The sequence below is a fragment of the Pseudophryne corroboree genome, chromosome 9, assembly GCF_028390025.1.
Source record: "Pseudophryne corroboree isolate aPseCor3 chromosome 9, aPseCor3.hap2, whole genome shotgun sequence".
In the NCBI taxonomy this organism is placed as follows: Eukaryota; Metazoa; Chordata; class Amphibia; order Anura; family Myobatrachidae; genus Pseudophryne; species Pseudophryne corroboree.
Genome location: NC_086452.1, coordinates 330877640 through 330892210, shown reverse-complemented (window position 1 = coordinate 330892210; position 14571 = coordinate 330877640). Strand labels below are relative to the sequence as shown.

Below are 14571 nucleotides of genomic sequence, written 5' to 3'. Positions count from 1 at the left end.
TTAGACTCATCGTCGTCGACACTGGTGTCAGTATCCGTGTCGACATCTGGGTCTGAGGTAACGGGCGTTTTAGAGCCCCTGAAGACCCGTGCGACGCCTGGACTGGCACGAGCTGAGAAGTCGGCTGTCCCACATTTGGCATGTCGTCAAATTTCTTATGTAAGGAGTCTATACGTGCACTCATTTCCTTCCATAAGCTCAACCACTCAGGTGTCTGCCCCGCAGGGGGTGACATCCCTTCTAAAGGCATCTGCTCCGTCTCCACATCATTATCCTCATCAAACATGTCGACACAGCGGTACCGACACACCGCACACACACAGGGAATGCTCCAACAGAGGACAGGACCCACAAAAGCCCTTTGGGGGGACAGAGTGAGAGTATGCCAGCACACACCAGAGCGCTATATAATGCAGGGACTAACTGAGTTATGTCCCCTATAGCTGCTTTTTCAATATAATTGTATACTGCGCCTAAATTTAGTGCCCCCCCTCTCTTTTTTTACCCTTTTCTGTAGTGTAGACTGCAGGGGAGAGCCAGGGAGCTTCCTTCAAGCGGATCTGTGAAGGAGAAATGGCGCCAGTGTGCTGAGGGAGATAGCTCCGCCCCTTTTCCGCTGACTATTCTCCCGCTTTTTCCTAGATTCTGGCAGGGGTATATTCCACATATATAGCCTCTGGGGCTATATATTGTGGTATTTTTGCCAGCCAAGGTGTTATTATTGCTTCTCAGGGCGCCCCCCCCCCAGCGCCCTGCACCCTCAGTGACCGGAGTGTGAAGTGTGTGTGAGGAGCAATGGCGCACAGCTGCAGTGCTGTGCGCTACCTTGATGAAGACTGATGTCTTCTGCCGCCGATTTTCCGGACCTCTTCTTGCTTCTGGCTCTGTAAGGGGGACGGCGGCGCGGCTCCGGGACCGAACACCAAGGACTGGGCCTGCGGTCGATCCCTCTGGAGCTAATGGTGTCCAGTAGCCTAAGAAGCCCAAGCTGGCTGCAAGCAGGCAGGTTCGCTTCTTCTCCCCTTAGTCCCTCGCTGCAGTGAGCCTGTTGCCGGCAGGTCTCACTGAAAATAAAAAACCTAATTTCTATCTTTCTTTCTAAAGGCTCAGGAGAGCCCCTAGTGTGCATCCAACCTCGGCCGGGCACAAAATCTAACTGAGGCTTGGAGGAGGGTCATAGTGGAAGGAGCCAGTGCACACCAGGTAGTCATAAATCTTTCTAGAGTGCCCAGCCTCCTTCGGAGCCCGCTATCCCCCATGGTCCTTACGGAGTTCCCAGCATCCACTAGGACGTCAGAGAAACAAAGATTTCAAAAGCACAGGGTGATATTGTCAGGTGATAAAAAATAATAGCTACTAGGGTACTGCATTATGTGAAAGATGGGATTCTGTCATATATAGGTGGTTCTGAATTTATGGAATCCAGTTTGCGGTAGATCGTGCCCAATCACTGAGCTCCATGATATTTCTGCAGTGTAGGGATACGGTTTGGTGATCACATTGATTTACAAGAACCACTTCTGGGAGCAACCTATGTTGAATGAGGGGACTCCCCTCTTTGTAGGTGCCAGGGTGGGGGATATAAAGGGACTATAAAATCCCCCCTCCCCAATCTTTTTTATATTAATTTAATTTTGTTACAAAAGTGACCTCCTCAGCAGCAAAGGGGTTAACAGAAAATATCCTATTAGGAGTTTGATTTAGCCCAACTCTAAGAGCAAGCAGCTCTTTAAAAACAGAGCATCTAGATTATCATTAGTGCCGGATCTACGAGTTTGCCAATCTGGGATTCCATTTCTGCTATGCGCTTGTGCTGTTCCCACCGCTGTTCGAATGCTAATCAAATAAAACGATCTCTAATTGCGGACCGCCATTTTGCTACAAAGGGGGCAGGACCTGGTTCTTGCCTACTTTGCCAGAAGTTACAGGAGATTTCCAATGTTTTGCCTTCTCTTCCCCGCACCATGGAAAGAGGAGGAGGATCTCTTACATTCCGCCCACTTCTTAGTAAAGTGCCTAGAATTAGGAGATAATGCAAGGAATTTGAGGCCTGTATGGAGGGGAGGGGCTAACGTATGCAAATTACATTTTAGCCCCACCCCCTCCCCACAACCTGTGAATCGCAGCATTTTGAACAACAGGGGTGAGGTCTAGTGATGAGAGAGCTTGGCCAGGACCCGAAAGCTGTCAGCTGCATCCTTCAGATAAACAAGGTTGGCAAGTTGTTGGTTTTTTTTGTTTTTTAAGAGGACCCTCGTTATAAACCCAAATGGATGTTTTCTTGTGGTTTTTGTCAGAAGTAGAAAAGAATGATTAATACATATAAAGCAACTTACATTCTAGGCTTAATGAAACTTGTTGGTTTGTGGACACCAGCCATTTATTACATTACTATATGGTAACAAGACACTAATCTGTAGTAAAATGGTCATAATAAGGCATATACTAACCGAAATGCATTTTGCGGAGTAAGAGGGTTTACTAAAAGACACTCCCATGATCTTGCGGTCTTACTCCTGTAAAGCAAAACCCGTCCATCTTCTCTAATTCGGGGACAACCAACATAATCCAACAGAGGTACTTCCCGCACCTTGTAGGGATTTGTGAATAGGCTGCTTACTGCGCTCACAGTGTTGAAGATCCGTCCAAACAGGTCCATCGAATTCACTGAGATGGAAAATAAATAAACTGATATTAGACAGGAGAGCCTAGCAGGAGTATTAATACTTGATATAAATCCGTTGCTTAACTTTACAAAACCAACACAGATTATGAAAACCCAGAGGATGCACAAATCTGGGTGACATCCACATTGAGATGGCTTGTGGGGGGTTGCATTGGGGTAGACACTGTAGTAGGATGCCACTTGAAGAGTGCAAGAATGTGGTTGCTCAGGAGAAAGTTATCTATATAATAATTTAATACCTGTCCCATCTCTGTCATGTACAGTGGGGAGCACAGCAGCCACTGCAGAGGTGGAGGAGGTATAGGGCAGGAGAGGCACCGACATGTGGTAAACATAATAGCCTGGAGGCATGGCTGGCGTGACCCGGCATTTGCCAGTCCATATAATTAGTATTATAGGCTATACCAGTGATGGCTAACCTTGACACTCCAGCTGTTGTTGAACTACACATCCCAGCATGCCGTGCATCAGTTTTAGCATGGCCAAATAGCAAAACTGTAGCAGGGCATGCTGGGATGTGTAGTTCAACAACAGCTGGAATGTCAAGGTTAGCCATCACTGGGCTATACTGAAATAGGAAATAAGATTTTGGATAATGATAAATGGATGGCTTCGGGGTGGAGGCTTATAAGAGAGTTAAATAGTAATAGGAGAAGACATGTATTATTTATTTTCCTGGGATATTTTGCTGGTCATCCGTGTATCTAAACAGTGCATAGATGTTACACCTCAAAGATTTCCAGTCCCAACCCATAATATATTATTTACATGTGTATCGTGTATTTTATTATTAAAATATTACACTACAATATATAAAAAATATAAATGCATACAGCTCAGAGAATAAGTAATGAGAATTGCATCACACAACTATATTTAGATTTATTTTTAATATAACTATATTTGGTCAGCAACGAAATATAGGGACGTTTTAGAGATACTTTAAGTTAGACTAAAAATTAGCAGTGGGTTAAAAGAAGAAGAAGAAAAAAAGACACATGGTAGAATTTTAATAACAAGAGATCGAGGAGACCTGTGAATAAGCTTATAAACCTATCTGCCACTGATACTAATGTTTCTGGTAACATTCTGCAAACATGTAGCGGGTCTGTTCATTATTTAAGCAGAAGCTGGTCACTCAGGATGGCCACTTTAAAATAAAACCCATTACTGGGGCGATTAAAGTGTAATGTCATCTCCCCGCGTGTACATCCTGCAAGCCTGGCAATGCTCTCATTACATCATCACTTCCAAAACCTTCATTTTTTTTTATCTTCCAGCCCCCCACTCCCAGCAGCAGCAGCACTCACCTCCCAGCTGTCACAGCTCCCAGCAGCTATCTGGCCGCTCAGACCAGTAAGCTTAGACTCTCTTAACCAATCACAACTCTCCTACTTTAAACATCTGCTGAAAACGAACCAATAAAAGCTCCGTGGAGTGGGGATTTTACTGGTGTGAGCGAATGGGAAGAGAGCTGCCAACAGCCATGTTTGTACCGGAAAAGCACTATATGAACGATGTCCATCATCGACAAGATGGCGGTACTCGCGAAATACAAGAGCTTTGACGTTTATAGTAATGCGAGAGCAGACTGACCCGACTTCCGTGCCAGTCTGCTCTGTACGGGCGCGCATCCTCCTACGTCAACACTGCTGGGGAGACCTGTCTGGGAGAGAGCATGGTCCTCTGGAACTATAATTAATATGCAATATGTTGCAATATGTTGTAAAGCATCATAAACACAGGGTCTGCTCCGCTTTAAAAATCGAAGTAAAGACGCCATATTATTTGTTTTGGCGGGGAATTGTGTTGTACGGAAAGGCCGGCATCTTGTCGGCGACGCCATCTTTGTTGAGGCATCAAGTACTGGTCTGTTATTGCTACAAACGTTATTTGTAACAATTGTATGTTTAGAAGAGGGGAGACGTAGTGTATTTATATGTTTGCAATAGAGCTTCTACTTGCAAACTTAATGGTCAACGAAGTGGATTAATGTACAATTGCTAAGTAGTCATACCTCCCAAATCCCAACATGACCCTCCAGGAGGGACAGAATGCTCTGCTTCTGGACTTCCCTCTTAGGTTATGATTACCATCACCTGTGCTGAAACACCTAATACCCCTTTCACACCGCCAATGCCGGATCCCACCCGTGAATTGGAAATGGGTCCTTCCCGGGTGGGATTCGGCATTGGACACTGCTGCTGGCTTCCCCGACCTGGCAATATGCCGGGCGGGTTGCAATAGCAGCGGGGGGCGGCACTGGGAGATGAGATCATCTCCACGCCACCTCTCCCTTTTGTAGTGTACGGGTCCCGGGTCGCATCGACCCGGGAGCCGGTTTACGCAGGGTCGATACCGGGTTATTTGTGCATATTGCCGGGTCGATACTGGGTTATTTGTGTGGTGTGAAAGGGGTATTACTTATCCATGAACCTGTTCAAAACAGGTGCAGGCGATCATAAATTAAGACAAAAGTCCAGAAGCAGAGCATTTTGTCCCTCCTGGAGAGGGTCAGATTGGGAGGTAAGCTTAGTTACTATGGGGGGGAATTCAAATGTTCACGTGCCCCCTATCTCCCATGTAAAGTAACGGGAGATAAAGGGGCGATATTCAAATGGCCCCCGTTATCGCGCTGCTTGCGCCCAGTATAGTCGGGTTTAGGAGCGCAAAGCACCTTAACCCGACTAAACTAATGGGCGCCCAAACGGGTCTCTTTACACGCATTTCAGCTCGCTGCCTCCGGGGGAGCGAGCTTAAATTAATTTGTTGTGCCCGTCGGCAGTAACATTAGAATACTGCTGGCAATCACGGGAGGGGGGAGAGCACAATTTAATCCAGCCCTATGAGCAGTGGCGGATCTTGCCACGGGCAAGCAGGACTTTTGCCCGGGGCGCCGGCGCCATCCGGAGGGTACCGCACCATGGCAAGATCCGCCACTGTGCAGAGTGCCCCCCAGCAGTGCCCCCGCGCTGTGCCTCCCCCCGCTGTAAGAAGGGAACCAAACACTACGCGTCTAGTTTCCCTTCATGGCTCTGGTCCCCCCCGCTGTGAAGGGAATCGTACGCTAAGCGTCTAGTTTCCCTTCATGGAGAGGACCTTTGCTGTGCGGTGCGCGATGACGTCATCGCGCACCACACAGCATTGTAGCACAGACGCTAGGGGTCATAATTGACCTCTAGTGCCTATGCTGTGCTATGGGGGAGACGTCATGACTGACGTCTCTCCCATAGATCCGAGGAGAAGAGCGGCGCCGGGGGGAGGTCTGTAATCAGGAGCGGGGTATAGTAAGTATACTTTGTTTGTTTGTTTTTTAATTTCCTTTCAGCGGCGCTACGAATGGCGTGACTGACCACGTCCCCGCATTAAGCCACGCCCCTAACTTTTGCCCAGGGCGCCACAAGGGCAAGAACCGGCCCTGCCTATGAGTTTGGCCAGTTCATTATTGTCAGCCAGGAATATCTGAGTGTTTGTCTCACTGTAATGTTACCGAACATACCGCAGTGCTACCTAGGGAACTGATCTGGGAAGCAGCAGAATTACCTTTTACTAAGTGAGATATCAAAGCAAGCTGATTTACATATGAAAAGCAAGTATGGGAGTCTAATTTTAAATATGTGACAACTGCAGCACTAATGTAATAATATGGGCGCATTTATTAAGACTGACATTTAAACTGCAAAGAAAAGGATGCTGTCATTTCAGCCAAACATATTCTTGAAAATTTAATGTTGGTAATATCGGACTGGCTTATAATGGGTTACAGCAATATTTTACACGCTCATCTAAGTATTATTTCTCTTACGTCCTAGTGGATACTGGGGTTGATTATATTAGCTGTTAATTTCTCTCTCAGAGTACTTTGCATGTTACACTTGTATTTCAGAGTCAGGGATTCTTATCAGAACGACATCCACCCAGTGTATCAGGTGTTATTGCAACATATTGTAAACCTGTGACAGCAAGTCCTTCCAGTTCTACCCCTTTTACACTGCCACAATAACCCGGGTTATCGTTAGGTCGACCCAAGTCACGGCTTAGTGGTCCCCGAAAAAGAACCCAGGTCCAGTGACCCAGGTATCCAACCTGGGTATCGAGCAGGGTTGGACCCAGGTAACAGAGCGGTGTAAACAGGTGACCTTGGTCATTTGACGGGGCCCCCGTTACAAGCCTGTGGAGAGCTGGCTTACCGGCGATTATCCAACTGCCGACAGAGGGAAGTCCAGTCAATAACCAGGGTCCAGCCTGCGGTGTAAACAGGGTTTCAAGCCGCTGTGACACTGCTTGAAACCCATGTTCAGTGATTGGCATTGTAAGAGGTGCATAGCTAAGTTTGGAAGTTCGCTGTTATAATTCAAGCCTCCGAACATGCAGTATAACTCGCAATTGAATTCTTTTTCGCTGTTATAATTCTAGCCTCCGAACATGCAGTATAACTCACAATTGAATTCTTCTGTTAAAAAAATTAATTAAAACTAGCATTGTGAAGGAGGTTTAGATAAATTTGTTTCTGTAGTTCTGATATTGCACAGCACGTCATTCACACCAATCCCTGTCTAACTGGAGTTTACAGTCTAATTTCTCTGCTGATAATTTATTCACCTGGCAGGCCTGGCCAACCTTTGTCTCTGCAACTGTTTTCTGTGAAATCTCCTACATTAGGCTACTAGTACATCACATAATACATAAAATTATACAGAAACTGTAGGTTTTTTTCGCGTAATTTTATGAAAAATGGCCTTGATAAACAGGCCCCTTAATCTCCTGGTAGATTGTGAGAAGCTGAGATAAGACATTTTGCCAGCTAAAATGCTGGAAAAAAAACAATTACCTCCACTTTAAAAATACACCCTTAAATCACTTATACCGCTTTTACACCAACTACTGCGGGTCACAGCCAGGAGCCTGACATGGGTGCTACCCGGCTGCGACCCGCTTCAAGCCCCTTTTACACTGCCGTCTGTAACTGGTGACGTTGCCGATAACGCGGCTTGGGCGGCGCTTGGAGATCACATGATCTCTAAGCGCCGCCCGTACATTCATTGTAAACGGGAAGCCAGGTCGCTCCAATTTACACTTCACAGTTTGCCGGATTGAACCCGTGTTCAACCCTGCAAACTACCCGAGTTGGAATACCGGGTTACTCGACCCAGATTATTCCAACTCAGCCCTTTTACACCAACAAGCAACATGGGCTATGCAAGTTCATGTGCAATAACACGTGTTATATGATGGCGGTGTAAAATTTGTATTATTGAGGGAACCACAAACCTATCTACCTCCCAGCAAACAATTGTCTAAGACAAGTGACAGGCAAGTGCACTTAACTTTGACACAAGTGCTTTAACTACCAAAATACTGTATGTGGTATGTTGCCAGGTGAAGCTCTTTGATGACCAGGGAATGTTACATGTTCATGGTATCTGGTTGGAAGATAGACCGTAAATAAATAGACAATAGGTCAACACCAGATGGACTTAGGTCATCAGGGTCGAAAGGTTCAAAAGGTCGACATGCAAATGGTTGACACATGGTTTTTCATCATTTGTAGGGTTAGGATTAGCGTTAGGGTTAAACACTTGGATGAGGGTTAGGATTAGGTTCCAAAGAGGAAGGTTAGGTGCTAGGGAGAGGGTTAGGGTTAAGCACCCTGGAAAATGTTATGGTTAGGCACTAGGAGGAGGGTTAAGTGTAGGGTTAAAATAACAAAACAAAATGTCTACCTTTTCTGTTTCTACCATTTTCATATCAACCTTTTGACCCTGTCGACCTAAGCCCATGGTGATCATTTAACTGTCTAGCTGTTGACCCTATTGACTGTCGACCATCTGGTGTCGACCTATTGATTGTTTATCTATATACTGGCAATCTTTTAATCCACACCTTTCATGTTACAGCAGCCTTAGCAGCACATGGATAGTATTTTTCATTTGGCCCAGAATGAGATAGGGACAAATGTTTGGTGCATGTGCACAAAGACCATCGTGATCCCTATGAAGAAATGTACATTTTATCATGTATACTGACAAAGCTTTCTTGTTGCCCCAGCTTTCCATGTTCCAGTAATGCTGGGGCATTGACCCCTATAACAAGGAGAATACTTTAATTTGGAACAAACACAATAATAAAACAAGTCTGGATAATTAATAACAGAGAGACTAAAAGGGTAAGAGGACCCAAAGCTTACAATCTACAGGACCAGATAGGTTAGCTACAGTTTCTGTGATGTGCTCATTAACAAGATTTAAGTAATTTGTTGGCACTGTCGATCAGAACAAATCATCGGCATTATAATACATTGACAATCTTCCTACTTTTAACGTTACAGCGCTGCAGGGTCTGTTTATCCAATTACGGTATGTGCATTTTTTTACTCTAGGAAGTAAACAGTTCTCAGTCCAACTGTTACATTCTCATTGTCAGCTAGCCCACTTTTCCAGTTACTTATAGTTTATATTTTATGTGAATTGTATGCAAATCCTAGGCAATAAATAAACTGTAAGGGGTCAATTCAATTGCAGGCAGTGCTTATGATGTGCCATTGCAACAAAGTGGAAACGCCATCAATGGCCCATGCATTTGCCCCCCTCTAACCCCAAGACTGTTTGCTTTTTGTATGCTTCACACTACAGTGCTACAAACAAAAATCTGCAAGTATGTAGGTTAAAGATGTTGGTGATAATCACCATACCATTATCTCACTGGTAAGGTGGGACTGCTTCACGTGTACATTTTAATATTAATATTGTAACTAGTTTTGAAAACTATTTTTGGGAGCTAGCACACATTCCTGCCATCGCCCCTTTAAAATCAGTCAGGCAGTTGAATGACATCATCGTTCCCATCATGTGACAGCTGGCGTTCCGCCCCCTAAAGATGACGTCAGTGCATGACTGTGTTTTTATGAATGAAAGGAATCCGTGAGTGAGTAATTCCAGGAAACTGTAACATTACAACTCAGCAGATCTGAACACTCCCTCCTGCAGGCAGCAGCGCCCAGGGACCCCCAGGCCCCTCATCCTACAGCACAGCAGGTAAGGAATCGCCTGCTGCCCCATGTGCATCTCCTCCCTGTGCCTGGGTGGGACCTGATCTGTGTAATAATAAGGAAATTGGAAGATAACATTGTAGCAGAGCGCATTTATACGGTGGAAACAAGGAAGCTCGCACTCTTTGTATGATGTGGTCGGACGAGGTGCTGTGTGGCTTACATCCGAGGATCCTGGTGGGATATGTTATATTACTGATCGTTATTTATTTGTGGATTGCGTTAGATCTCCTTAATCTATTATATGCGCTCTGGATCCAAACTCCTCGCTGTCAGAGAGAGGCTGTTGTCTCTGCTGGAGGCTCTTAGGCTGACATGGAAGGGGTAAAAGGAAACGCTGCTGCTTTTTACGCCTATAATGCCTAGTGCCTCGGCTATATTTAGGTTTAGAATATTTTGTTTTTCTGTTTCTGCTTCTTAATAATAATAATTTTGTGTTTGTTGTGGTGTTTCTTAAATGAGTGACGATGAAGGAAGGCCCTCCCAAGTGCAACTTCCTCCAAAGTATGGTGTGTGGCCAGAAGACAAACAGACTTGTATTCAGCTCTTACGGATACAATGTGGATTTATGTTTTACGCCTAGAAATAATGGATTGGTTGTGTAATTTGTGCTTTATAGGATATTACAGTCTTCCTCCAGTCTGCTTTATGTAATCACGTATATATTTTAGTACATTAAGCACGTGTCTCCGTACATGCTGTTCATATGTATCTGTATATCTCGCACATAAGACACAAACTGTTAAATGTAATGTTTTTTTTTTTTAGTACATACAGGCACTACTTGCATTACATTAAATCACATAAAGCTAGGTAATATTCTAGAACCTATAGTCCAGTTGTACCAGTGTGACATGCCCTTTCTTCATATGGGCTGCTACACTTTGCTTTGCTATACAATGTTGTGGCCCTGACAGAATGCTGGATTTGGGAAGCTTACATGCTAATGGTGCACCAGTATTCTGGAAGAGGGAGGGATTTCTGGCTAGTAGTACACTGTTTTCCTTGCTGATTGTTCCCAGATGAAGTAATGTTGTTAGAGTATTCTTCCAGAAGAGTGTGTGTAACATTCCTTACGTAACATTCCTGTTTTTCCCTGGGTGTTGTCTGTACGTAATTGTAACTGACTTGAAGGGGGTGTGTGTTTGGTTAATGGAGTTTTGGAGCAGTTTCTTGGCTGCAGAAAAGAGAAATTGTGTATGTTAAGGAATAAGTTTATATCTTCTCAAGAGAAAGTTTAGAGAACAAACAAGAAAATTGTATGCAAATTGTCAGGTTCAGTCAGTGATTTGTCCTTACAGTATGTCCCAAAGCCTGAGGTGGTTACAACAACCTGCAATCAGGCGGTAACCCTACTTTGTTATGTCCTGGTAATATGTAATGCCCTGGTAATGTGTCTTGTCACATCCTGGTAATATGTAATTATTACCTCACACAACATGATATATAAACTCTGCAGTATTTGCTTCTGTTGTGCAACTGTGCAGTCAGGGGTAATACTACAGCATCCAGAAACCCCCTAACTGTCCTATCCTCTACTGATAGTATGCAGTCAGAAGGCCACACGCCATTACATACATTCTCAGAATTGTTTGAGCATGTTGTAATTATTCATTGTCCACTGGAAAGGTAATGCAGCACTAAATTGAAGCCTACAGTGAAGTTATTTACAATTCTTATTGGAGACATTGCATGATAATCAATACCCATCAAATGCCCTACAGTGGAAAAGAAAACAAAATATTGTGTTATTGCACTTTAGGATATGTTCACATATATGCTGTGGGAAAATTCGTAAACGTGTGAACACTAATGTGCTCCAGAGGTTTAGTGATGTGTTTTTCAATTTGCTTTTAATGCATTTTGTTTTTAAATAGTCTATTAGCATGGTAGCTTGTGTTAATAGATGAGAAAAAGGATGTAATGCGTTCAAAAGTTTTAAACGCAGCATTGGGAATGAACCCATAGAGAACTGTCCTATTTTTAAATTTTCTTTCCAGGCGTCCGTTAGCAAGTGAAAAACGCATTGACAGCGGATAGGTGTGAACGAGTCCCGAGTGAAAAGAGTTATGACTCAGCATAAATTTCAGAACATGTGAAGTGTGAAGCCCAGCTCCTGAAAGTTCTCTTATAGAAAGTCCTAGCTCAGCACTATTTACTCTGCAATGTACCAATGACCCTTCAGGCAGGAGTCTAACACACAAGTCGAATGTTAACAAAATATTGTTTTGTCATGGGGTAAAGTTCATCAGCGGGAGGTCTGTTAAACCAGGTTGATGAAAATGTTTCGCCAGCTTTGAAAATATTATAATGGGTTTGTTTTGATGTGAAACTAGGCCTTCCATTCTGGAAATGATATAGCGCTTTGTGGCAATGGTTGTCATGTAGCTGGCAGTTTATCTTACTACATAGCTGTATATAGATTGGCATAATATAGTCGCTGAGCTTTGCCTTGTGATTAAATAGCTGCAGTATTTGTATAGACAGGACAAAATTAAGGTAACATTTGGGCCTTGTGCGCTGGAAAGATATATATATATATATATATATATATACACACACACACACACACTTTATTTAGTGTGTTTGTATATGCTTTGTTTATGACCTCTCAGAAACGTAAATGTAATAAGAGACACCTACTTCCTACTGAAAAGGGGAACAACATCCCTGCTAAGACTTCCCTGGGTACTGTGTTCTGCATAATTATTGCCAAGTACTGGAACAAGTCTATCCACGCTGAGCTGACTACATTTTGTGAAGATAGACAAAACCATTTATGGCTATGGTAAATTATCCCATATAAGGGGATGACATTAATAACCCACTTTTCTTGAGTGTAAGGCTTTGAGGGCTTTCAGATTAGCTCAAATTTACATATACTGTATGATAAAAAAAATTAAACGTAAATTCAACACTTTCTCTTTGTCTTGTGTAGGGACAAATATAGTCATATTGCCACAGGTTTGAGGTTATTGGGTTTGCCAATTAGGGTAGCTGTGAAGTGAGCAAAAGGCCAATAATTCTGAACATCAGAAAACACAATGGGTATAGGTTCCCTCAAATTTGAGACCTTTTATAACACAATACTTTATGGTGTTACTCTTCTGCCACCTGACTGGTGTATTAAACACCATGTAAGAAACATAACTATCATGCAGTCCTTTGTAGAGATGACTGATGGGATAATATTGTTTTATGGTCTGCCAGTCATCCTTTAGTTTAGAACAGTGGTTCTCAAACGCAGGTCTTCAAGGCATCCCAACGGTCCAAGTTTTAAGTATATTCATGCTTGGCTACAGGTGACTTAATTAAGGCGATTCTCCGTGATGCATGGGACAGCTACACAAATTCAAACAACATAGTTCTCCAAAATACCAATATTTTAGTGGGTCTTAAGTTATAGGGTAAGGCATTACTACTAATTAAGTTTTCATATAACAATAATTTCTTATCAGACCAGTTTAAAAGGAAAAATGCATAAATAAATGTGTGTGATGCACCGGACTTTATGTTCACTTTCTGGAGAATCACCCATTAGCACCTCCAGTCAATTTGATTTAACAATCTGTGCTGAGCCATAGCTATACCTAAAACCTGGACCATTGGGGTGCCTTGAGGACCGTGTTGGAGAACCTCTGGTTTAGAATATCCCATCTCCTTATAACTTTTAGACATGGAAAGTATGTAGGAATAGAGGGTAAATGGGAACCAGCAAGATTACATCCTCTAAATAATGTAACTGTGTACAGGCAATAGAGGTATCTGACAAGAGACCAGATAGTAGTAGCACCTCAATACAGATGGTCTTTGTGAAAGAGATCCTTTTATTGTTTTTATTTATCAGAGGTCCGCATGTGTGGATCAGGTTTGTACAGAAGTGAAGAAAGCATGGGTTGCCCCAGTGGGGAGTAAAAGGTAACCACCGACGGAATGTGCTACTCTTCTTTGAGTAATGCCTTCATAACCATAGTGATAAGTATGATTAATTGGAATGAATTTCCTTGGCCAGCACGCAACCTCCAAATAGTGACAATGGCCCATGAATGCGCATAACCCATGTTCATGTGCGGTCTGAAAGGTGCAAGGGTTGAAATACCAGGTTGAGTGACCTGGTATTTTAACCCTGGTCGTGAGCAGGGTTGAACACATCTTCAACCCAGCTCACTGTGCGGTGTGAGTGGGAGCCAGGGTTCACTCTCGCTTTACGGGCGGTGCTTGGAGATCATGTGATTTCCAAGCGTCTCCTCCACCACAAACGTCACAAACCCGGCGGGTTGCAGTCAGCGGCGGCGGGGAGCCTGAGGCGGGTCGCACGCTGGGAGCTCCCGTGTGCGACCTGCCTCAGGCAGTCTGAAAGGGGTATAAGATGACATAGACCTCCCTTTTTTTTTTTTTTTACTTGGGAGTTTAAGTAAGAGCTTCGTAAAACGGACTCTGTAAACTGAGTTGACAGAACATAAAGATCTTTGTAGACCTGTACCCTGAATTACTGAAAGGAATATACACATCTTAGAAGGTAGCCAGGAAAAGTTCTAGAATGCGAAGCAGAGGGAAAAGAGTGGACTTATACCAGTTCTATTTGTAAGCTGATATCATTTCAAATTCTATTATCAAAAGAAGAACCCCACCAGGGGAGTGACGTGCATTTTCCAACTATAACATGGAGGAGGTGAGGACTGGATTAGGGCCATAACTTCATTTCCAGATAATGGCAAGAAGGAAGTCAAAGGTGGTAAAATAGATGGGGAAGTTGGGGAGAGGCTGGCTGGGAAAGAGGATGAGCTGATGAGGGTCTAGTGAGATGTAATTACTGACAGATTAATTACGTTTTGGA

General features: G+C 43.7%; 2 protein-coding genes across 10 annotated transcripts in view; one reads left to right on the top strand and one right to left on the bottom strand.

Moving 5' to 3' along the window:
- Nucleotides 1-4283, bottom strand: part of PLA2G6 (phospholipase A2 group VI) — a 256996-nt gene extending 252713 nt beyond the window's left edge. The window contains exons 1-2 of one of the 4 annotated variants that reach the window (XM_063940550.1): nt 3997-4283; nt 2451-2667 (exon numbers count right to left, since the gene is read on the bottom strand). In XM_063940550.1, the coding sequence (XP_063796620.1) occupies nt 2451-2659 (209 nt within the window). In that variant the 5' untranslated portion in view covers nt 2660-2667; nt 3997-4283. The remainder of the gene's footprint in view (nt 1-2450; nt 2668-3996) is intronic. The other 3 variants (XM_063940552.1, XM_063940551.1, XM_063940553.1) reach the window with 3 other exon arrangements.
- A 98-nt stretch (nt 4284-4381) lies between these two features.
- MAFF (MAF bZIP transcription factor F) overlaps nt 4382-14571 on the top strand; it is a 76592-nt gene continuing 66402 nt past the window's right edge. For 3 of the 6 annotated variants that reach the window (XM_063940555.1, XM_063940554.1, XM_063940556.1), the window contains exon 1: nt 4382-4555. In XM_063940555.1, the coding sequence (XP_063796625.1) occupies nt 4397-4555 (159 nt within the window). In that variant the 5' untranslated portion in view covers nt 4382-4396. The other 3 variants (XM_063940559.1, XM_063940557.1, XM_063940558.1) reach the window with 3 other exon arrangements.